This window comes from Nymphalis io, chromosome 15, assembly GCF_905147045.1.
Source record: "Nymphalis io chromosome 15, ilAglIoxx1.1, whole genome shotgun sequence".
In the NCBI taxonomy this organism is placed as follows: domain Eukaryota; kingdom Metazoa; phylum Arthropoda; class Insecta; order Lepidoptera; family Nymphalidae; genus Nymphalis; species Nymphalis io.
In genome coordinates, this window is record NC_065902.1 from 3,585,023 (window position 1) to 3,608,838 (window position 23,816).

The window sequence follows — 23,816 nt, forward strand, 5'->3', positions numbered from 1 at the left end:
TAGTTATTCATTATTTAAAAATCCCATGCATTTTGTGAAAATGAAATAAATATCGGCGTAAAGTGACTGACCTGCTTTTCATGTTCATACTGCTGTTTTAGTTCAGAAAGCTGTTTCAATGCGTCTTCCCTATCCTCGACTGCTTTCTTGTATTCATCCCCACTCTTTTGTCTGAGACATATTAGTTCTTCTCTAACTTTACTGTACTCGATGTCTTTTTCGCTTATTTCTTGTTTTATTTTTTCATTGTTTTCCGTAACATCTTTCAATTCGTTAGTCACGGCCGTGAGTTTCACTTCGAGCTCGGTGGTGGCGGTCTTATGTTCAATCTCCAAAGCTTCCATTGATGCTCTCAACGTTTCTAGTTCTACTTCTTTCTGCCGAGCTTGTTCGAGTTCGCTCCTAAGATTCGTCAGTTCTGATTTGTAAGCTTCAATTTCTTCGCTCGATGAAGCACTCTGCTGTAGTAGTTCAACATCTCTAAAAAGATAAATTACTTGATAATAATATAAAGGACTATATTTCAAGCAAGTTTCGTTTTTTTTTAAATAATTTATTTAAATATTATTTAAGACAATTGTTCATAAAAGTAATAAAAAATTTGTGATCATCACGTACTTTATTCGATCATTCAGCTGTTGTTGCAACATTGTCTTTGCACTTTCATGTTGCGCGGCGGCTGCTCTTAAGCTTGATGCGTTTTTGTCGACTTCTGCTTTCTAAAAACGTAAATAATTTATTTTGAAATTACATAAGTCAATATATAATAAACAAAGATATATAGTAATAAATTCAGTACAGAAGGCGCTCCCGATTAGGCAGCATAGATATCTTCCATACAACCTTTGTTAGGATATTTGATAACTGAGATCAGTTAAAATATAATGTATATACATTATGTATACAAACTTATTGCTACATAATAATACAAATTGACATTGACATTGTTACTGAAAGTATTAAAAACCATCCGCAATGAACCACCAGCCTTGGGAACTAAGAGGTTCAGTCACCTATGTCTATAGTTTCACTGGTTCGCTCACCCTTAAAATGAGTACACAACAAAACTACAAATTGCTGTTTGGCGGTCGAATATATGACAAGTGGGTGGTACCTTCCCAGGCGAGATTGCCAAAAGCTCTACCAAGAAGAAAAAGAATAATTATTATATAAGTGTACATTGGAATTAGACCAGTATTTTTTTTATAGAAAAGGAAGACGGACAAGTATATGGGCCACCTTATGGTAAGTAGTCACCAACGCCCTTAGACATTGGTATTATAAGAAATGTCATCAATGTCAAATTACATAGCCAATGCGCCACCGACCTTGGGAAGTAAGATTTTATGTCCCCTGTGGCTGTAATTACACTGGCTCACTCACCCTTCAAACCGGAACGCAACAATACCAAGTACTGCTGTTCTGCAGTAAATATCTTATGAATGGGTGGTACCTACCCAGACGAGCTTGCAAAAAGCCTTACCACCACAACACCTGTTTAAAAACTGAACACTAGCATGTCTATACAAAAAAAAATCGACCTATTAACCTGTCTAATCAATGTGATGTGTTCTTCACGTAACTGCGTATAAGCACCCTTTAACTTCTGAAATTTCTCATCTAATATCTTCGCCTTTTCTTCAGTCTGTGTTAATTTTTCTGTGAAAGATAAATTGTTAATAAAGTAACAGCTGGTAAATGTCACATTGCTGAACACCCCCTCCCCCACTCCTTTTTTTGGAGTGTATATATATATATATATTCCTTGATTGATATAAGATTAATTCGAATTATTATTTTATTTGTAAGTTACAATTTTGTTATCATACTTTTAATTTCCGGCGTTTCGACTGACAAAATATCCATTTTCTGTTTTTCTTCTTCAAGCTCGTTCTGAAACAATGAGATTGTTTTTGTTGCTTGACGTAGTTTTAAGGTTTAATCGAAAACTTATGTAAATTAAAGGTAGATTTATTTTACTCTGGTCGCACGCAGTTGAGACTCCATTCTTGCGCAATGCTCTCTCATTGACCCCAGCATCGTGTTCCTCTCTTGTATTATCTGCGACACTTCTAACCTGTATATGAATTATTTTGGTTTAAATGTTTTGTCATGATTGTTGTATTTAAATAAAATTGAAACTAAAACAGTTGGTCGAGGAAAGTAACATTGTTTATACGTAAAACATTTATATACAATATGGCGAAGAGATCCCAGGCATTCTATACTGCGAATCACTAAATAATCTTAAAATGCTATAGAGTGACTACATAGTCAGGCAGACTGACGGGTGAATCGTCGGTTATAAAAAAATACAACGTGGTACACGCGGAAGGAAGCAAACTCAGACGTTATATAGAAGAATGTGAAAGTAACCTCATCCTCTTGAGCTCGTTCTGCAGGTGCTCGATGAGGCGGTCGCGCTCCACGAGCGGGTCGGCGGGCGACGCGCGCGCCTCCTGCTCGGGGCTCGCCCTCTGCGACACAACACTCGAGCGTTTACAAATCGGGACACTTTGATATTCCTTCAAAGCAAACTCAAAGCGACTGCATATGCAGGGCGTCTTATTTGCGTCAGTGAAAATATTTATTTTTGCATAAGACAATTAACGCTATCTCTTTCAACGCTTTTAAGGTTGCAAGTTACTGTATTTTTTACGTTCTTTTTATGAATTAAAAACACAACTGCACGCGTCTTGAGACGCTCGACAATCTATGAACAGTTTATGAACACACAACAAAAATCCTCAATGCAAATAGTACTTTAAATATAGAATACTTAGACTTTTTTACAAATACAATAATAATATGCAATGTCCAACCAATGTCTATAATAATTTGACTCATTCCATCATTTTACATGTTACGTGTAACTTCCCATCACAAACGTACAATAAAAAACGAATATCTTTGACAAATATTTATATTTAATAAATATTATAATAATTAATATATATATATATTTAATAATACCTGGCTAAAATTATCGGATGTGTCGATAAGGGATCCCACGGCGTCCACTTCGTCCGGAGGCTGTTCTGGTATAGACACCACAGGGGTTACGTATGTACCGAAGTCGCTCTGAAACGAGTTTATAATTAGTAAAAATACGTTATTTATTACTAGAACACGTGACTCTTAACCGAAGATAGCTGGTGAAACACCTCTGTGCCTTCATTGGCTAATTTATAAAAATATATCCTATGAAAATTCTCATGCTTTTGGTGGTGAAAGAAAAAATCGAGAGAATTGCATGTGTCGGATCAAATTCTAACACATTTGTGTCTTGTGACAAATCGTAGAAGTTGTATCTAAAATGATGAATTCGGGATGAATGCGAGATGATTTCAATTCATCTCATGCGGGGCGGTGAACATATAATTACTTTCATTCACGACTTCCATAGTGGGTAATATTAACTGTACTGTTACCTGAAGCAAAAAGTTCGGCGGATTCGACGGCAACACTGGCAGCGTTAATAAGTTCCGATAGTACTGTAGACTGCTCGCGTGCTTGTAGAAGGAACTTAATTTTTTGAATTGCTGTCGAAATCTATTCAAACAGAAAAGCTGTTTTTATTACTGTGCACGTACATTTAATGAGATATTTGTTCCTACAATAACTACTTAAAACTTGTTCCTTCAAATGAGGCGTGAAGAGGCATCTTGCGTACCGGCAAGGCGGGGGCGGCTAGTGCAGAACATTCTTCTCGACTGTACTGGCCGTCGTCGCGTTTGGACTCTACTACCACTTACCATCAGGTGGAGTAGAGTCATTTGCCCTCCCGACGCATATAAAAAAATAAAAAAATATATAACCGGCTACCTCTCGCGGTGGCCGGCGAGCACGTCGGGCGGCAGCGCGGCGTGCAGGCGGAACAGCAGGCGCACGTTGCAGTCGTAGATGTGCGACGAGTCCTGCGCGCACGGGATGAGCGCGGCCAGGCGGCACTGCCCGCTCGCCGTCATCGAGTTCGCGCGCGCGTTGCCCAGGCTGTCGAACACTGCCGGCACAGACGGCCCCTGCCGCTGATTATTACGCCCGCCTCTAACGGCCTGTGGGACTAATCTGACGGAGCAAACTCGAAACCCACAGTGATGTGCGACATTGACCTTAATAATTATAACATTCAAGAATACACGCGTCAAAATAGTATGTCTCCATAAGTCGGCTGTCAACATTTTATAGGCGAATAATGACACTTCAATTGTTACGGAATAGTGCTGCAGAGCAGATGTGTGAATGTTGAATGGGTTGTGAAAATTTACTCCTCTATTCTATTAATTTATTCTTTAACGGGCGAAGTCACTTCAAACTTTGTTTGACAGTTCAGACGGTTTTAATACATATTATATTGTAGTTCAACGAATAAAATAAACTAGTGTTCAAACGATTATTTATTCGATAATATTGTGTAAAATTTATGAATTATTTTACAACTACGAATAAAACTGTAATTGATCACACGAACCTGCAGCTTGCAGAGTGAGTATGTCTTCCATATAATCGAACAGCTCGACGCATAGTTGGAAACTGAAAATAAAAATGTATTTAATTGTTGAGTACATAACACTACAGCACGGTTGCTGTATACAAAACCATTTAACAATTACGTATAGTATAAATATCTAATTGACTTATGTCATCTTCTCGTGGACAACTCTACTATTTAAAAATTAATTAAATATAGCACCTCGATATAATTGAAGCCGAGATGGCCTAGTGGTAAGAACGCGTGAATCTTAACTGATGATCGTGGGTTCAAACCCGGGCAAGCACCACTGAATTTTCATGTGCTTAATTTGTGTTTATAATTCATCTCGTGCTTAACGGTGAAGGAAAACATCGTGAGGAAACCTGCATGTGTCTAATTTCATTGAAATTCTGCCACATGTGTATTCTACCAACCCGCATTGGAGCAGCGTGGTGGAATAAGCTCCAAACCTTCTCCTCAAAAGGGAGAGGAGGCCTTAGCCCAGCAGTGGGACATTAACAGGCTGTTACTGTTACTTACTGTTACTGATATAATTGCGTTTTATTGTTAAACAAAATTTAATGTTTTGTAACTCACTAATTGTTCACGTCGTTCTCAGCGATGGCATCCAATTCTTCAGCTGTCAACAGCATATTGCCGGGGAAACGTGGATTGCGGGCGTGGAACTTCAACTTGGTTACCAATAGGTTACTATATAAGTGTATTAATCTTCCATAGCCTTCACGGAGATGAACCTACAAAAAACAAGAGAACTTATATTTTTGTATTCATTGAATTTGATCTACATTTAAAAAGAACAATAATTAACAATAACTTATAAAATCAACTACTCCCATAGTAAACAAGTGTGGGAGATATTGAAAATTAAAAATATATAGGAAAATAAAACAACGATCGTACCCACAGTTTGCCAAGATTTTCGATCATTCCAATATGGCGCTGCGAGTCATCAAGACATGCCGGGTGACCTTCGCGGAGCAGTTTGTGCGTCACGTGGCAGAACTTCCACGAGACGATCCTGTTGTCCTGCAGCGGTAGCCGGATCGCCACCATCTATCAAATCATAAACTTTAATAAACATTGAACCTTTTAATAGTGACTGGAAATTAGGTATTATATTATTTTTTTGTCGATCCATTTTTTAAACTATCGACCCTTTGTCTACTTATTGTCCCTTTACAATTTTTTAGTATTCTAGTTTATAAATGGCCAGGATCGATTTGTATTGTACATCTTAGAGTAGATTTACCAGTGGGCTATTTACAAGGAATATCTAATTGGATACAAAGCATCAGTTACTCTCCCGCTAAATATAAGTACTTTATATTACTGTATTCTAGTTTGAATTGAGGAATTAAAGGCAAAGACAAAGCACCCTATATCCTTGCCGTTGTTTGACATACGTTGACAGTGTAAGAATTGGTTTAAATTTCTTACATTGCCAGTTTTTATGAGTGAAAATTTACGGAAGCCAAGGTGGCTTCGGGGTGATCGAACGTCATTATTAAAGCACCATGGGAATTGGTAACCACGTCATAATAGTTGAGAGAAATGCAGATTCAATAAATATAGCCCCGCAGTTTTTTATCACCCTTTGCCTTTAGTATTTGTCATAATCTGACAGAAATGATAAGTAGGAACATTTAATGTTTGCAATAAATTCTGATGAATTCTTCGAAAAATATTAATATCCATCAGGATATCAATACAGTGATCCTTTTACAGTAAATACAATAGACTAGACTGACAATTTATGCTAATGGGAATGTCCATTATACGAGTAAATAAAAGCTGTGGATCATTTATTAAGTCCGTTTACCTTTATACCCAGAAAACATAATCAAGTCAACGTCCTTTTAGCGGCTGTGTTTCAGAGTGCATTCAAGAGTAGAGATAAAAAGCATTTTCTAGGCAACATCCGAGACCTCATAATTGTTATCTAGTCTGTTTGTCTTCAATCTAATATTTATTTAAAAAAAAAAAAACATACCCAGTAGGTGACCGCACTCTGCTCTTGAAATGTACCGATGATCGTGCTTCGTACATGTTTCTCTTTTACTGGGGTTTCGATCGAATTTATGGCCTTCTGGATGGCTAGAGTCTGGAATTAAAAATTTATATATATACCATATAAAAAGAGTATGGAATTAATAACATTACAATACACATGTCATATAATATACACATTGAAACTACAGAAGTTTTTTCAATCAACACAATGGTTCGGCTTACTATATACAACAACGCACACGAAAGAAAATTATTAGTGCGGTTATTACACTATTATGTACACAACCTTACAATAGCTTGGTAGCAGGAACTCGGAAGTCTTTTTATATTTTATTAAAATCGGGAATTTTAATAAAATATAAAATTTTGTATAATTATCATAAAATGCCTTCAAAGCATATAAATCCAGTCTGAAAACATAAGTTTCTTGCTACCTGCGGAATCCTAAAACCCACATAACAACACGTATGCAATGAATCTGTTCAACGGAACCAAAAATAAAGCATGCACGTGTTTACTTCGCGTTGTGCGTGGGTCTTATTTTTAACAACAACACGGGAACAAAATTCTAAATAAAATCAATGTCAACAACCTCTGTCAGACAAAAAGGTAAAATTAGGGAACATATTGACAGAATTACCTCGGAGGATAGGATATGTAAGGTACTCTTGTATATTCACCAATTAAAATTTGAAAATCGAATACAGTTTTGCGTCTAAACAACTGTCTATGTCATGCAGATAACGATCTTGGGTTTGTGTTAATATACATTTGACAAATAACAATTGAAATATTTACGATTATGTAGATACTATATATAATTTCAGCCTGAGGCTTAACCCGTGTGAGAAGGGGGGAGGGGGAAGAGTAACCAACAAACAAACTCATTTTCGCATTTATAACTTACAAGTTAGTATGTTATACATATATCGATAAATTTTATGACAGTTCCCCTATACTTTAAATCTATTTCCTATTAGGGTGTACCGTATATATTTGTACAATTGACTTGCTTATTTACCACTTACTACACATTAAATACTTTCTATGGTTTAACATAGATCTTGGTAAGTATAATTGAATATTTATTAATTATCATAAGCAGTAATAGTATTGACGTATATAGTAAAGTAATATAATTCCATATGTACAAGATAAGATCATGATTCTACTTCAAGTATTTTCATGTAAACAATTTCAATGTTTACCTTACCTATATAATATTCAAAGGAAATATTTCCTTGTAAAATGTTTACAGGCTGAATCATGCCATTATCTTCTACTTAATTTGAAATGATAAACGAATATTATTATCATATTAATCCGGGCATCCACCTCGTTGTCAAACATTCAATTTTAAACCAAACATTTTAATTAGTTATTTATCATTCATTTCGATATTAGTATACTTTACAATATGGTATTGCCACATTACAAATTCTGCACGAATTAATAATTCTGCATGACGTCAGTGTTCACGTGTATACGTGTAAGGAACGCCTGCAACGTACTCGTTTACTAAGTGTGTTACTAGACCCAATTAAATAACGTGCCGCACGCATAGTGAAACAATAAAATTACAAGTAGTGGGATAATTTATTTGCCATAGGTAAATTAAAAAAAAAGTAAATTAAAGTCACGAGACATTTCTTTATTTCGCTAATATACATATGCTTATATGGATACCGCCGACGCGGACGTTACATTAAATTATTCATAAAAATGTGTCATATAGACATATGTTGAGTAGGTATGAATAATCAAGTGTACCTCATTATATATATACCAAGCATCTTAGAAGATTAATTATTAATTATAGTTACTACTTGGCTTCTTTAGGTCGTATCTAATATTAATGCTATAACCTTTTTTAATAAACGAACTACCTTAAGCGAAAAAAAATCTAAATCAAAATAATAGTACCTGAGAAAACCGCGTTCAAACTTAGTAACTCCTCAACTTTTTTTTTTATGGAATAGGAAGGCGGAGAGCATATGGGTCACCTGATGGTAAGTGGTAACCAACGCTCATAGACATTGGTATTGTAAGAAATGTTAACCATCGCTTTCATCACCAATGCGCCACCCACCTTGGAACTAAGATGTTATGTCCCTTGTGCCTGTAATTACACTGGCTCACACACCCTTCAAACCGGAACACAACAAAACCAAGTACTGCTGTTTTGGAGTAGAATATATGATAAGTGGGTGGTACCTACCCAAACGAGCTTGTATAAAGCTCTACCACCAGTAAAACTCAACTTCATCATATTAACCAGCTGATCCTCGTGGTTTCACCCGCGTTAAACGTTATAGCTCAACCCCCGTGGGTCTAACGTGATGTTAAATATAGCCGATGCGATTGGCAGGAGGGGTAAAGATAAATAATCAACTTCGACATTGAACTGACATGACGTCATTGGTCGAAATTTAAAATAATCTATGATATTTATTTATTTATTAATGTATGAACTAATGAAAGAAGGCATCTTGAATGTCAACGAAGTTGTTATCTAAGCTTTCAAAGAAAAATTAAAGTGCATTTATATGGTAAACAGCATAGTGTTGTATTAATATTATATATAAAGATATATTTTTTTAATTTGACTTTGGCTAATAACTTCTCCTTCTTTACTTCTCCTGCTATTGGAAAGCCGTCTATAACTTACCTAACGGGCTAATTACCGCAAAAAGTTTTTTTTAAATATCGGGATTAGCACGATATAATCTAAATACTACTATTATAGATAAAAAGTTTACCTGGTGGTATTGCTTTGTACAGGCCCGTCTGGGTGGTACCACCCGCTCATCAGATATTCTGCAGATAAGCAGCAATACTTATACTGTTGCGTTCCGGTTTAAAGGGTGACTGAGACATTGTAATTACAAGCCAGGCACAAGTGACATAACATATCAGTTTCCAAGGTTGGTGGTACTTTGGCGATGTAAAGAATGGTTTTTATTACTTACATCGCCAATGTCTATGGGCTGTTGTAACCACTTACCATCGAGTGTCCCCATTTACCCTCCCGCCTGCTAATAACATAAAAAAATAACTGAAAAAAAAAACGTTAACCCCAAGGAAGGACATAGTCTTACTTTTTTATACCGAACACCAGTTTACGCACGCGTCAGGGAGGGGGCAGCCTCCCTCACGCACGCGAAATCTAGTAGTAAATATATAGATATATGAAAATACAACACATAGTCACAGCCTGAACAATAAAACGGACAAAAGACGAAACGAAGAAAAAATCACCAGGAGTAAGATCTTGGAGCGTTTATTTACACTGATTCAAATTGATGATTCAAACCTTTGAAGTCAATTTTGTTTATTTACATACCAAGAAACAATGTCAGTGAATGCAAAATGAATCACTAACAATAAGATGTATGTTTGTTGTTAAATGATTACATTAAGATTGTAGTATGTATTAATTTAAAAGCACCAAGCAGAAATCGATTACACGTGTATTATAATATTAATCGAGGCGTTGTTGGCAACCAGTAGGCACATTATATGAATGTTAATTCAATAATTTAATAAAAAATTTACATGAAAATATTGTTTCCTCATTATTGAGACAAAGAAAAACAAACTGCAAAGAAGTTGTAACTAAATACCTATTACTTCTTAATCAATTATAATATCCGGTTACCATACCCAATTGATTCGTTTTGCTTAAGGATGATGGAATTGTCAACGAGTCGTAATTCAAAAGGTAACAATAAAAGATGTTTCATACTTATGTTTCGATGATGATCACGTATGTGACTTGTAAAACGAGGTAAAACTTTAATGGCTAGTTGATCGTAACTCGAAAACGATCGCTTACTAATGTACAAATAACGTCACATGGGATGATTAATAAAGTGAGTACAGGCTAAAACACTTCTTCGAACATTTCCAAGTAATGTAATCTGATGATCCTGCGAATGCTCGACGCTGCGTTCGACGTATGTCGGTTGATGGTGGATGAAATGTTGGTTTTGCAAATCGCGTGCGCTGCGTTTATCATTATGAGACTGAGAGATTGGGTTGTATTAAAAATATAAAAATAGAGATATATAAGATGGCAACCAAATTATCATTCACAATAATAGACAAGTTGTTGACGATTTACAATTGAGTGGTCTATATAAGAAAATTTTATTCGGTGGTTGTAAAAAAAAGTTTAGCGTGGTGCTCGAAGTTCGGTTCGTGAAACGGTGACACAGAGCGGCTCGTTGTTCTATTACAAGGAAATACTTTAATCTATACTCACCTATGCGTGTAATCACGATAATGATACTAATTGGAGAAAATAATTCAGTTACATTTCGATATTTGAATGCTTTGCTTAATACATGTGACGATCGTGAAACAAATTATTATTCCACTTACCAGCTGGTGGAAGCGTTTTTCTGTAGGATTGGCCATAGCAAGGTGTTAGTGCAACACGAACTCAGCATGCATTAGTAAGTGCTGTACCAGGCTGAAATGAGATTTGGCGACGAGAGTTAGTCCAGTTAGTTTTAGGGCCATTACGTACAAAAAATATCCAGCCAGATTCCTTCCCATAGATGTTATATTAGAACATGTCTTACTACAAAAGGAAATGTGTGACAAACTAGTTTTTTTTTCTGTCTATATATTTTTTCAATAATTATATATGAACAAAAACAATTTTATATTTTTAGTAACAACAAAACAAAAACATTAATATATGTATACTTTTCAAATCTATAATTTTTTAAGATTCGAATATCCGTACTTTTGATTGGTTAGGGCGTAATGGCGTTATGTAAATTATGTAAAAGGACTAATAAAGATGCAATTTTAATGAGAAAGATGAAATTAGTTTATTTTTATGTAATAACAATACAATTTAAGAATTAAACGAGTATTGAATATCATGCATTTTTTTTAATATTTCATCACATGTGTATATACATGCCATATGATCTATGTAATGTATATTCTATATGTAAAGCATTGAACCACGACGGTCCCGTTATAGGTCAATGCGGTTAATATCATAATTGCATTTATGTAAGGATGAAACAAGAGAAACTGTTTTACCTGATCTTTTACAATCTTACTTTAAGAAGGGATTTGTATTTATTACCTGTAACAAAAAAAAATTATTAAAAATAATATTTTAAAAAAATTATCAAAATGAAAAAAAAACCTTAATTTTATGTCTCATTAACGTATACATCTTATAGGTTCGTTTTTTTTTCATTCAACAACACACCATATTTTGTTATATTTATTATACATAATTACAAGGACTAACGCACATTATAATAAACATTGCGTTAACTGTAACCTTCAAACCAGAAAAACGCCTTAGTCACAAAAAAAAAAACAAATGCGTAGTAAGTGCTAATGAAATTATTATTATTATAAAATGTTTACGTTAGTTATTTATTGAAGCATGCTCGACATTTTTCGATAAGACTTTAGACACGCGATTTCGCCATGTCTGATCTATTTGAACAGAGAATCGGAATTGATACTAAACGAAAAAATGCTGTTACCATTCAAAGCGGGCATTATTTGTACGGTAACTATTTTTATCTGTATATACCTCCCATTTCAAACGATGTTAGATTATATGAATTGAATCGTTATCTCCGGCATAGAAAATGTAATCAATGTAAATAAAGCGAATTAATGAATGCCAAATACAATGAATTTATAGTACTGGGTATCACGAACGGACGTACGGATTCACGATAATCTCCATATATATATGCTTCTAGGTTGACATTTACATAACAAAATTAACAGTAGTCCATACAACTAGTATTTTGTTTTAGATATTCTCTTACTTATCCTTATATACATTAAAAACTTGACAAAATGTTGTTCTTTCATTATAAATAACTATTTTTAACAGTTTTTCGGAAAATGTTTTTCCTTTCTAGATAAAACGTTAAGCTCGTCATAATGTTAGTCCCATGATATCCGAAAATGTAATCTGTGCACTTGAATTTTATAGCATCGAATCTCATTATGGAACTTGCGTAATTTACTTAAGATTTTAAAACCGAAAATTGTTTTAATACAGCACCATTCAAAAATGTCAATGTGCCTAAACTGGGTTCTCGTGTCGACCGACAATTGCGATTAAATCCGGAAACATCACTTTACGATCCTATCCGTAGGCCCGCAGCCCGTCACTCGTTTTGTTTATACACATATTGTATGTTGTAACAATTGCATGTACTTATTATCTAACAAACGTTTTATTTATCATATATTGGTATTATATAGAGCTTATTATTATATAGATATTATGTTATATTAGTTTATTTTTCTTTTCAGCTTGGTTAATGTATAAATGAGCTCTGTCTTTTTTAATAATTTTAGCCAAGTTTCGATTAAAAAGGCAAACCCAATTATGTGCGATAAAGTTGTTAATAAATATAATAATTAGTTGTAATGATGAGAGTAATTCCTGAACTGTAAATTATAATATTATTGTTAAAAATACGTATAAAACGGACACAGCAACAACTAGACGGTGTCACTTCCGTACATTATTTATCCGGCGACAATGGTGCACATTACGCAACGAACCTTTTGTTTCTTCTTAATTGTCTTACAAACAAACGACTTCGATGTACTATATCCCTTTTTTTTGTAGACTTTTGCAATTATAGAAATATAAACCGTCAACGCTTTGCCAATAACAGGGCTAAGATGTAACATTCCTGTGGCTGTAATTACACTGGGTCACTCACGATTCAAACTAGAATACAGGGCTTGGAACTTTAAAGCTTTAGTTTAATGGAAACATTATTTGCTGTTCTGTATTCAGTATTAGCCATAAAAAAGATGATAGAAATAAGAATAACGAAAGCTAACACAAACACACATTTAAAAAGTAAATGACAGCAGTCATGTGTCGTAGTCATAATGCCGTTACAATTTTACATTGATACCCAAGAGAAAATTATAAGTATAGCACTAACTGAATGGCGATAAATAGCAGATAATTATTGAAACAGGAAGACAATTCAGATTTTATCAGTGCGAAGAGGGAAACGAATATAAAGAAAAAGGCGTATTGTATTTACACAATGCAGTCTAGTCTTCCGTTGTTGGTAAGAAGGCATTCAGCAAACTTATGAACGCTCAATGACATCGGTAATGAGACCTTATAACTTTCAGCATTCATCAAATAGTAACTTATCATTTTCTGAGTAGCTGACTAATCTTATTATTTTCGAAGAATTTTTCGAATACTACCCACGATATTTCGTTATCATTATCGTGGACTGTGATTCATCAATCACAGTAAAGTTCGCACCCTATGACGCTATGCAGAAACTCACATGAGACCATGAGACATGGTACAGCGGACGGCTGAACTGAAACGGAAAAGGACTCACTCTATACCCACGAGTTGAACGCCAAAAGTTAAAAATAAATATAATAAAATATGTATGTTGTAAAAGGCGAAAGATTTATACGTTTTGAATTACGCAGAAACACTACTACGCCACAGGGCCATCTCGGCTTTTTAAAAAAAAAAAAAAACGAGATGGCCCTGTGGTAAGAACGCGTGAATCTTAACCGATGATCGTGGGTTCAAACCCGGGCAAGCACCACTGAATTTTCATGTGCTTGATTTGTGATTATAATTCATCTCGTGCTTTACGGTGAAGGAAAACATCGTGAGGAAACCTGCATGTGTCTAATTTCGCTGAAGTTCTGCCACATGTGAATTCTACCAACCCGCATTGGAGCAGCGTGGTGGAATAAGCTCCAAACCTTCTCCTCAAAAAGAGGAGAGGAGGCCTTTAGCCCAGCAGTGGGACATTCACAGGCTGTTACGGTACGGTTACGGATGTATGTTGTGCAAAAAAAACTGTCCATTTTACGCGCTGATTGTTCATGATATAATCGGTGTTACATTCTATTGGACCGACAACCTGTTACAATGCAAAAAAAATCAGCAACGTTAAAGCGTAGCGCCGTAACGGCACATGATACTCGCGTTGCATAACCGTTAATAGTTGATATCGGTTGTGAATTGGTTGTAGGTGTGTACTACCGATGTTAGACTTTTGTGCAATACCGTCTAGTCTGTATTTTTTTTCGGAAGCGTCATTGGGTCAGTGTAATTAAAGGCACAAGCGACGCAACACCTTAGTTGCAAATGTGTGGAGATAACCAATACACAATAATACGAAGCGCCCTGCCAAATGTATCATTGATCAATTTAAAAAATAACATTTATAATAAAAATATTATTCACCGTTTCTGACAAAAATTGAAAACAACTATTACCTTTTTTCTAGATATAATCACTAAACTCGCTAAGTATTTTATGATAAAAGTTTTCTTATAAATTCTTTAATATTAAATTTAAAAAAAAAATAGTTTTATTTAAAAAATTTAGGCAACGATTTACTTATTCCGAAAATTTTCTAATTGTGGATAATATGACGAATGACCTTTGCAAATCCCACTACTACGAAAAAGTATTTTCATATTGGTGGTAGGGCTTTGTGCAAGCTCGTCTAGGTACCACCCACTCATCAGATATTCTACCGCAAAACAGCAATATTTTATATTGTTGTGTTCCGGTTTGAAGGGTGAGTGAGCCAGTGTAATTACAGGCACAAGGGACATAAAATCTTAGTTCCCAAGGTTGGTGGCGCATTGGCTATAAGCGATGGTTGACATTTCTTACAATGCCAATGTCTAAGGGCGTTTGGTGACCACTTACCATCAGGTGGCCCATGTGCTCGTCCACCTTCCTATTCTATAAAAAAAAAAATATTTCGGGTTAATATGATCGCCCATGACACTCACAAATGAAGTGGCTTTCTATTGGTAGACGAATTTTCAAAATCGGTTAGGTAGATCCGGAGATTACCCCTACAACCTCACAAACTTTATCTCTTTATAATATTAGTATAGAAGTATAGATATAATGTATAAGTTCTATGTATAGTGGTTAGTTTTATTCATCTACCGTCCATCATACCAATTTACCATCTCATTTATTAGTATAAATATTGTTTAAAAATCCATTTTTGTTACGTTTGTGATGACAATATTTTTGGATTACATCATCACAGTACATGGACACGAGATGAGTGCGGAAGAGGACGTCCAGCGGTGATTGCCCTTCGCATAATTTCCTACGCCTATCGTCCGGGAGATCTTAGGTTATCAGTCACAAATCAAACTCAATGCTACATAATTAATTTTTACACACGCAATATATTATGAAATTTATTTATTTAAGGTAAACATGCAGTATTGCAATCAAATATAACGGGTAAAAACGATAGTCCCAAAGGAAATTCTCCCAATTTCATTTAATTTTTTATATTATGATAAACACCAATCGATTAAATATTACGTAGATATATCGAAAGAGTTATTGTATTCTTCTTCGTCGTCAGACACTCTTGTCAGAGCGGTCGTGGTCGCCTAGTTATTGTATAGCTATTTATAAATTATTATATTTGTAAATGATAATTCTATTATAATTAATCAATAGTAATTTTTCGTTTAAAATATACATACAATTCAACAAGGATAGCTTTTCGCGTAAATAACAATTTTATGTAGCAAGATAATGAGTGTCACGTATAAAGTTATTCATTTACGAAATTTCCAGTATAAAATATAATGACGTATGTATTCGTTTTTCAAAATGAAGAAATCACTAAGAGCATCTAATTTATGGCAGACCTCAGTTTTATGACCTTAAAACTAACGAATCTATCATCCATCAAAAGTTTTTTGTGTAAAAAATTTACGAATTCAAACCATATGCAAAACTTAATATCCATTTTTTTATAATACATCATACATATTCCATATTTCATACTAATAATTTGATTACACGCTGCTCGCTCGCTATAATATAACGGAAAGCAATGAATGTGGGTACCTACACACTACTCCCCACGAACATTCGCGTGTTCAAACTACATACTTATATAAATACGTATTCGTTGGTGAGCTCTGAGCATTTAGCAGCAATACAAAGTATCCACAGGGTTTGAATGGTGACCGATATCATCATAAGCCAAGGGTCATAACATCTTATCTCGGGATTGACATAGCATTGACGATGTTAAAAGTAGTTTATCCTCACAGTGTTAGTTATGGACAAAAGTGTTAACTTAGACAATTAACTTATTTACTCGACTATCTTTCTGAAATAAATTAAAATGCTTTTAAAAGATAAGCATTTTAATATATTTGAGAAGAACGTTACTTTGAAATTTATCATCATTATCAATATTTTCATTTGAAATCGTTAAAAAAATTGAATTATAATTAAAAAACGTTGTAAACGAAAATACGATGGAAAGTTACAGTTAGACGAGAAAACTGCGGACAGTCGTTAAACAAGAAGTGTAACGCGTACAGCACTTTCTTTTTTACCGTGGGAATAGCTTGCAATACACCAAGGTCGGAAACCTTACGGAAATTATGTTAAGCCACTTAAAGAATTGGGTTAAATCTCCGCTTAAGGAAGCTGGTTAGTATTCAATTTCAAAACAATATGCGTTTCCCTATTTTAGTAAACACTAAGCTGTACGTAATTTAGTACGTTAAATTTGAATGTAGAAGCTGGAAATATATTGAAAAATTTGCTACCCGTCCTGTCTTCGGGAAGAATAAGGCTCTCCATAAAAGTTAAGAAGTTTATATTAAAAGACAAACATACAATTTTTTTTTTTTGCCAAGGCCTGTTAACCAAATTTTCAACATAATCGGATGAATAGTTTAGAAACTTATAGAGAACTAAACAAACAAACATTATTATTTATTTATTAAAACATAAAGAAGAATATATTACATTAGCGTGTTTAGCGTTCTATATATTAATTTAATCTTTATTCCCACTTATTCACAATTAAAAATGTTTGTGCCATACTGAATCAAGCCTGTGTAATCATTTTATTTACGTATAATATAATCTTGATAAAAGCAAGGTTTTGATATCATGTTAACGATGAAAATTTAACTTAAATACGCTTTTATTTTTACCTTATTTGTTATTACAGATTAAAAAAAAAGTTTAAAGACCTTGCATTTCATAGAAGCGCCTTGTATGTCTTATCATATATATTAAAAGATTTGTGTTTATTTTGTAGCACCATTATATGACCAATTCCAGAACACGGTATCAAATCCATTTACGGTACATTGTTTACTATTGGGGTCAAATAACCGAGTTTACCTTGTATTTATATAACACTCACGTTTACAAGTGTACGAATTCTCTCACGACATCAACCTGCAGTAAATATCAAAATAGTCACTCTCATTGTGAGGACATTTATGTAACTATGAAATCTAATGTTTATGTTGTTTTAGTAACCATGTAAAATTAACCGTTGAAAATGACCGTCGAACACGTAAATTATTCGACACGTAATTGCGATTTATATAATATATTGCAGCTGTAGTATATTAACGATTGACTGACTAGTGGAACCGTCAAAAGAAGACACGGGAGCCCGAATCAGACGTGGCGTCGCAACATCACCGGCGAAGCGAAAAACTTCAGAATGACCTGGAACGAAGTCAATTATCCAATCCATCGACAGGTCGCGATAGTTAGCTATTGTGTCTGCCCTTTGCTCCAACGTAAACGGTTGAGAGAATCCGAAGAAATATTAACGGTCATAACAAGAACTGTTATATTAGGGAAAACTGCTATTCATTATAAAGTTCAATAAATATCCGCCTCGATAAATTATGCACATTCATGGAACAATCGAGTTGTTACCAATACCTCTACAGTCTAAATAAGATGCGTATCGTGACTCATGCGCAGGTGAAGTACATAATAATTATATGAAGCATAAACGACGCGAACCATAATGTTAATAACATAAGATAAACAACTGTTACCATCCATTAATCTCATATTTTGGTTATCTTAACAAGAATACCTATTTAATATTTTGATAAAGATAACATCAAAAATGTTGCCTGAAAGTTTTTACAGATAAAAACTGAGTACCTGCTTTCATACCTCGTACCTACAATACTTAAGCCCCCTTCAAGCTTTTTTTTGATTATATAAATATAATATTCATGTTTTTCTTTTATATCAGCGCTAAAGATAGTTTGTATACCGTATCTTTTTAGTTGCCATTTTGTTAATAATTGAAATATATTTTAATGTTACCAGTAGCTAGTTATAGACTAAAAACAATGTACAACTCGCGCAATTGTTTGCAAAAAAATGGCAGAACTACTTTTAAATATAGCTCTCATCCTGATATAAATCTTCCCACATAATTGTAAAACACAAAAAATATTTAAAATTATACTTACGTAACTTTAAAATAATGAAACTATTTTTTGATAGTCTCAATAAATGTCTCAAAAATAAAATATGTTTAGTAAGTATTTTTTATTTATTTATTGACTGCCTCGTTAATCTAGTGGCTAGATGTAGGCCGCAGATCCCATGGTCGGGCCAATAAAAAGTCTTTGCGTAATATTCGTTATTTTTCTGTAATAGCAGCCTAGAGTCTGGAAGTCGGAAGTGAGTACAATCCCTCGCCGTAGAAAGCACGTAAAGCAGTTAGTATGGCCCCTGAACTCTCTAGTCGTGTCGGATTGCCGTCCCATCGGATTATGAGAACGAGGGAATCGAGAGTGCATCTGCGTTTACGCACACATTTGTGCACTATAATATGTCCTGCGCAGCTGGCTGATCTCTCTTGAGATTGGCCGCCGCGACCGAAAACGGTCGGGAGGAAATCATTATTTTTTATTATAACATCTTTATCGATTAAAATATAATTTTATAGGCTATGTTCAATTACAATTGACTACATTTAGCTCTACAGGTATTTAGCGTGATAAACCTTAAATAGCGATATAGTATCAGAGGTTAAACGGTAAAAGTGCAAAATTACTGATTTATTTATTTTTTATTTTTTTTATATTTCCGGGGCATTTGACTACTCCACAATGATGGTAAGTGGTAGTAGAGTTCAAAAGCGACGACAGCCAGTACAGTCGGGAAGAATATTCTGCACTAGCCGCCCCCGCCTTGCTGGCCCGCAAGATGCCTCTATATTTTTATCAAAAAATTTATCCTCTTTATTTTGTTATCAAAATGTAATAAGGGTATTAGGGAGTGTTTTTAAAAACCAAATTTACTTACTGTATATTAATGTCAAATAAGTGTTAGTGTTAGCATTCAGAAATTTATCGAGCATGAAAACGTAACGGGAACAGATACAACAAACGAAGCGTTGTGGGCGGAAGATAACAATCATGTCGTTTGACCAGTACAAGCTTTCCAACACGAGAACCATATTTTAGAGCATACAAACGAAACGCAAATTATAGATAAAGATTCGCACCGACTGTTAGTATATTTGACCCATACGAGTGGGCGATGCGAAACGGCATACTGCGTATATTAATACTCTGTAACTAATAAAAAAACTTGTATAAAATTTACCCTTTCTTTCGTTTCGTTTTGCTAATGGAAAAATCATTACATACTTTGATAGTCAAAGTAAAAGTTGCCATCGTTTCAAAAAAAATATTGCCCGACCCGAAAAACCCGCGAAAGAACAGCGTGTTATTTTTAAACACAAGCATATCACTGAGCAATTTACATATCACAACATTAAGTACTCATTCCCTTAATCTATCAATATAAATAAAAACGAATGTTTGTATGTTTGTCCTTCAATATTATGTCGTAGTAGGTAGTAGTAATGTTCTATGTAGATCTTTACCCGTGCGAAGCCGGCTAGCTAATAATAATATAATTAAATATCTAAAATCCTAAAAAAAAAACGATTTCATATTTTTTTTAATCAGATTGCTCATTGGTACTTTCATACTTTTGTATATTTGTAAAAACTACGCATATATGTATAATTTATTAATTTTAACATTTCCGTAAAATCAGTAATCAATAATTAACGCTATTGACGCTATTACGGTAATTCGTAGAAATTTTAAATCATTAAACAATTAATCCGGAGAAGACCGAAGTCGTTGACTTATATTTTTTGCGGTTCATTTACACTATCTCATGGATTAAGCTATATTTAAAACACTCACCTAATTTTTAAACCAAACAATGAACTTATAAAAACAACTTTAAACTATTGTATTGTTAACATTGTTGAATCACAACTGAGGTGAAACGGATAAAGTCTGATAGATAAGTTATCGTGTGCTTCGTTTTTCGCTATTATCTATTAAAAGATAACAAGATATATATTATCATACATGGAAATTGGAGTCATTGTGCCGGCAAAATGTTTCAAACTTTTATTTTTATGACTAATAAATATAATTAATTAATGAAATTAAATAGGATGTTATGTTAGAATAAAAATTTTCTCTTATATTTCATTCGAATAATAAAAATTTACATGAAACAAATTTTAAAATAGAACAATAAAATAGATTTCATTAAAACTCACTTTAACTAAGTGTTTAGCTTACAATGTTATAAGCAAAATAGAGATAATTGTGAGGCTATGTACAATCTGAAGACTACAGATTATTTGTTTACATAAGCAGCTGGCAGACTACATTGTTTGTATACACAACTGAGAATTAGACTGATGTAATGCAGTGTTGTAACAGAAGTAACTATAATGCTACTCCTACATGAACACATTTTCATATATTTTTAAGAAATCAAAAAATACATATGTAAGATATCCTCTTTATAAAAATGCTGTGAATTAATAATAATAATTTTATAATAATTTTTTTTAACCTTCTCCTCAAAAGGGAGAGGAGGCCTTAGCCCAGGAGTGGGACATTAACAGGCTGTTACTGTACTGTTACTGTAATTATTTTTTTCGTTATAGAGAGTTTTTGTTATGTGGAATGAAGAAAATGACTAAATTTCTCTAATACAATAACTTTATATAATCGTTTTAATATGTAAATGAATTATTATACATATATAGTCCGTTAACTTAGCCTTTGAGATTTACGCTATGTCAGTATTTGTTATATATTTTTAATATACTTTATCCATGTATTGGGTATAACTTGATTTAACAGTAAAACAATTCTGATAGTTTAGTCATAATAGTAATATTAAATAATTACTGAAAACTAAATATATACCTATTTTTCCCTGACAGAGCTTCATAGCTGTTCAGCATCAATGTAGGGGTTTCAATGTAAGCCAACAAAATCAAACTAATATCAATGTTACTAGATATGTTTTGTTAATCATTTGTGTTAATAAATTTATTTTATATTTTATTTGTTATAGGAAGTTTTTCATTACACTAAATTAACTCTACTTTAAAGTCTTAAACAAATTTTTTATAGTCTCCAACACTCATGCGAGAAGATAATGTCCATGCAAGTTTCTTCAAATTCACACATTTCATTCGCACATAAATCATAGATTCTTGAATAAAATGTTAAAAATTTGCTCATTCAAGTTATTAATAATATGTAAGCTTTATTATTAATTGCTTGTGTCAAACATATTACTTCTGTAAAGTAGATTGAACTGTAGATTACTTTATAACTTTGTACATTATGTATACATTTATGTTTTTTAATTATTTGTTTATATTATTAATAAATGCATTGGCGCATTATATGTAAATGTTGTAATTCATTTTAAATAAAATAAATATACAAGTTACAATTAATTTTTGTAAAGGATATTCAACGAAAATGAGGACAATTCGCTGTAAGAAAGTTATTGAAACAAACGATGAACATTTCTTATTTAAATTTATACTTTTAGCAGCCAGACACATATAAACAACTATCATACCGAACCTATTTTTACAACTTAAGGAAGTTCTCTGTTACCTGAAACTTTTCAAACTGCTCACGCTCAGCATCCAAGCTGTTCTTCTTCAATTGTAATACTCGTGGTAGTGATAATGACGCCATATGAACTGCACATGCAAAAGACACCTACGAAATACTTATAATCAAGGACCACAGATTTAGATCGGTTGTAATATTATTTTAGTTACGGATAATATTTAAACATTAATCACTGAAATACACTCACTAAAAATGTACTATATGACTAATTATTTATGTCCTATTATTTAAAAAAAAAACACGTAATTTCGATAATTTTGAAGACAAAATATCTCCAGACGTCAATCCACAAACAGTCACTAATAAAAACTGTTATTTAATTATTTATCGTACTCTGTGGCAGTGTTGTCATCAACGAATTTTTGATTTCCCGATTGTATTTTTTTAACTGATCTCTGTTGCTATATTTCGATATAAAACTATTTACGAAACAAAACAACAAGAATTTTAATGATCACCTAAATATTGCTTAACGAAAACAATATTTAGGTGACCATTGAAAGTCCTGTCTATCATGTTGACATGATTGATATTAGATTTATTGGTTAATGTTAATGTTTTTATAAGCCAAAACACAAAACATTAGATGACCTTTCGATTTGTGGCCTAAATCTTCATCAGATTGATAATAAATTAACGGTGTGATAACGATCTATCAATATTGTGTTAGTCCTCCGCACTTGCTCATTATTCCATGAATTAATCCTCTCTTGCATGAATTCTGTAAAATAATTAGTTACATAAGTCATTAGCACTGATACTTATAAATCTCGATTTATATAATTACTTATGAATTGACAATGTGAAATTTCTTGGCAATGTCAAGTTTTTAGGTCCAGCCAATTAAGGAATTCGAACAGTTTGGCAGCACTGTTTAATTATAACAATTGTAATTAAAACAAGTTGTTACATAAAAGAGCATTTTTTTTTTGTAGAATAGGAAGGCGGACGAGCATATGGGCCACCTGATGGTAAGTGGTCACCAACGCTCTTAGACATTAGCATTGTAAGAAATGTCAACCATCGCTTACATATCCAATGCGCCACCAACCTTGGGAACTAAGATTTTATGTCCCTTGTGCCTGTAATTACACTGGCTCACTCACCCTTCAAACCGGAACACAACAATATCAAGTATTGCTGTTTTGCGGTAGAATATCTGATGAGTGGGTGGTACCTACCCAGACGAGCTTACACAAAGCCCTACCACCAGTAAAGAGTAAAGAGTAAAGAGCATTGCCAGTGACGATTTTTTGATTACCTTGCTTAATAAAAAAACAATTTAATGTGATAGCAATATATTGTAATAACGCACATTTCTTTAAGAATATGACTAACCCTGTTTGTGTTCGGATTTGATTTAAACTTACAATAACAATAAGAACACCTGATTCAGGAATTCCAGTGGAATTCACAGCGTGACAATATCGAGCAATGTGATCATGCAAGTAGATTACTGAAACAGTTATTTCAACACGAACAT

The 23,816-nt window shown here is 33.6% G+C and overlaps 1 protein-coding gene across 5 annotated transcripts in view; it reads right to left on the reverse strand.

Moving 5' to 3' along the window:
• LOC126773894 (huntingtin-interacting protein 1) overlaps positions 1 to 22,618 on the reverse strand; it is a 28,171-nt gene extending 5,553 nt beyond the window's left edge. For 3 of the 5 annotated variants that reach the window (XM_050495136.1, XM_050495135.1, XM_050495132.1), the window contains exons 1-14: positions 22,313 to 22,618; positions 6,486 to 6,596; positions 5,396 to 5,548; positions 5,072 to 5,229; positions 4,472 to 4,533; positions 3,826 to 4,003; positions 3,432 to 3,552; positions 2,974 to 3,081; positions 2,377 to 2,477; positions 1,981 to 2,077; positions 1,830 to 1,893; positions 1,550 to 1,659; positions 619 to 719; positions 72 to 480 (exon numbers count right to left, since the gene is read on the reverse strand). In XM_050495136.1, coding sequence (XP_050351093.1) covers positions 72 to 480; positions 619 to 719; positions 1,550 to 1,659; positions 1,830 to 1,893; positions 1,981 to 2,077; positions 2,377 to 2,477; positions 2,974 to 3,081; positions 3,432 to 3,552; positions 3,826 to 4,003; positions 4,472 to 4,533; positions 5,072 to 5,229; positions 5,396 to 5,548; positions 6,486 to 6,596; positions 22,313 to 22,396 — 1,857 coding nt within the window. In that variant the 5' untranslated portion in view covers positions 22,397 to 22,618. Of the gene's footprint in view, positions 1 to 71; positions 481 to 618; positions 720 to 1,549; positions 1,660 to 1,829; positions 1,894 to 1,980; positions 2,078 to 2,376; positions 2,478 to 2,973; positions 3,082 to 3,431; positions 3,553 to 3,825; positions 4,004 to 4,471; positions 4,534 to 5,071; positions 5,230 to 5,395; positions 5,549 to 6,485; positions 6,597 to 10,888; positions 10,980 to 20,575; positions 20,656 to 22,312 lie in introns of those variants that run through there. The other 2 variants (XM_050495133.1, XM_050495134.1) reach the window with 2 other exon arrangements.
• Between the last annotated feature and the right edge of the window lie 1,198 nt (positions 22,619 to 23,816).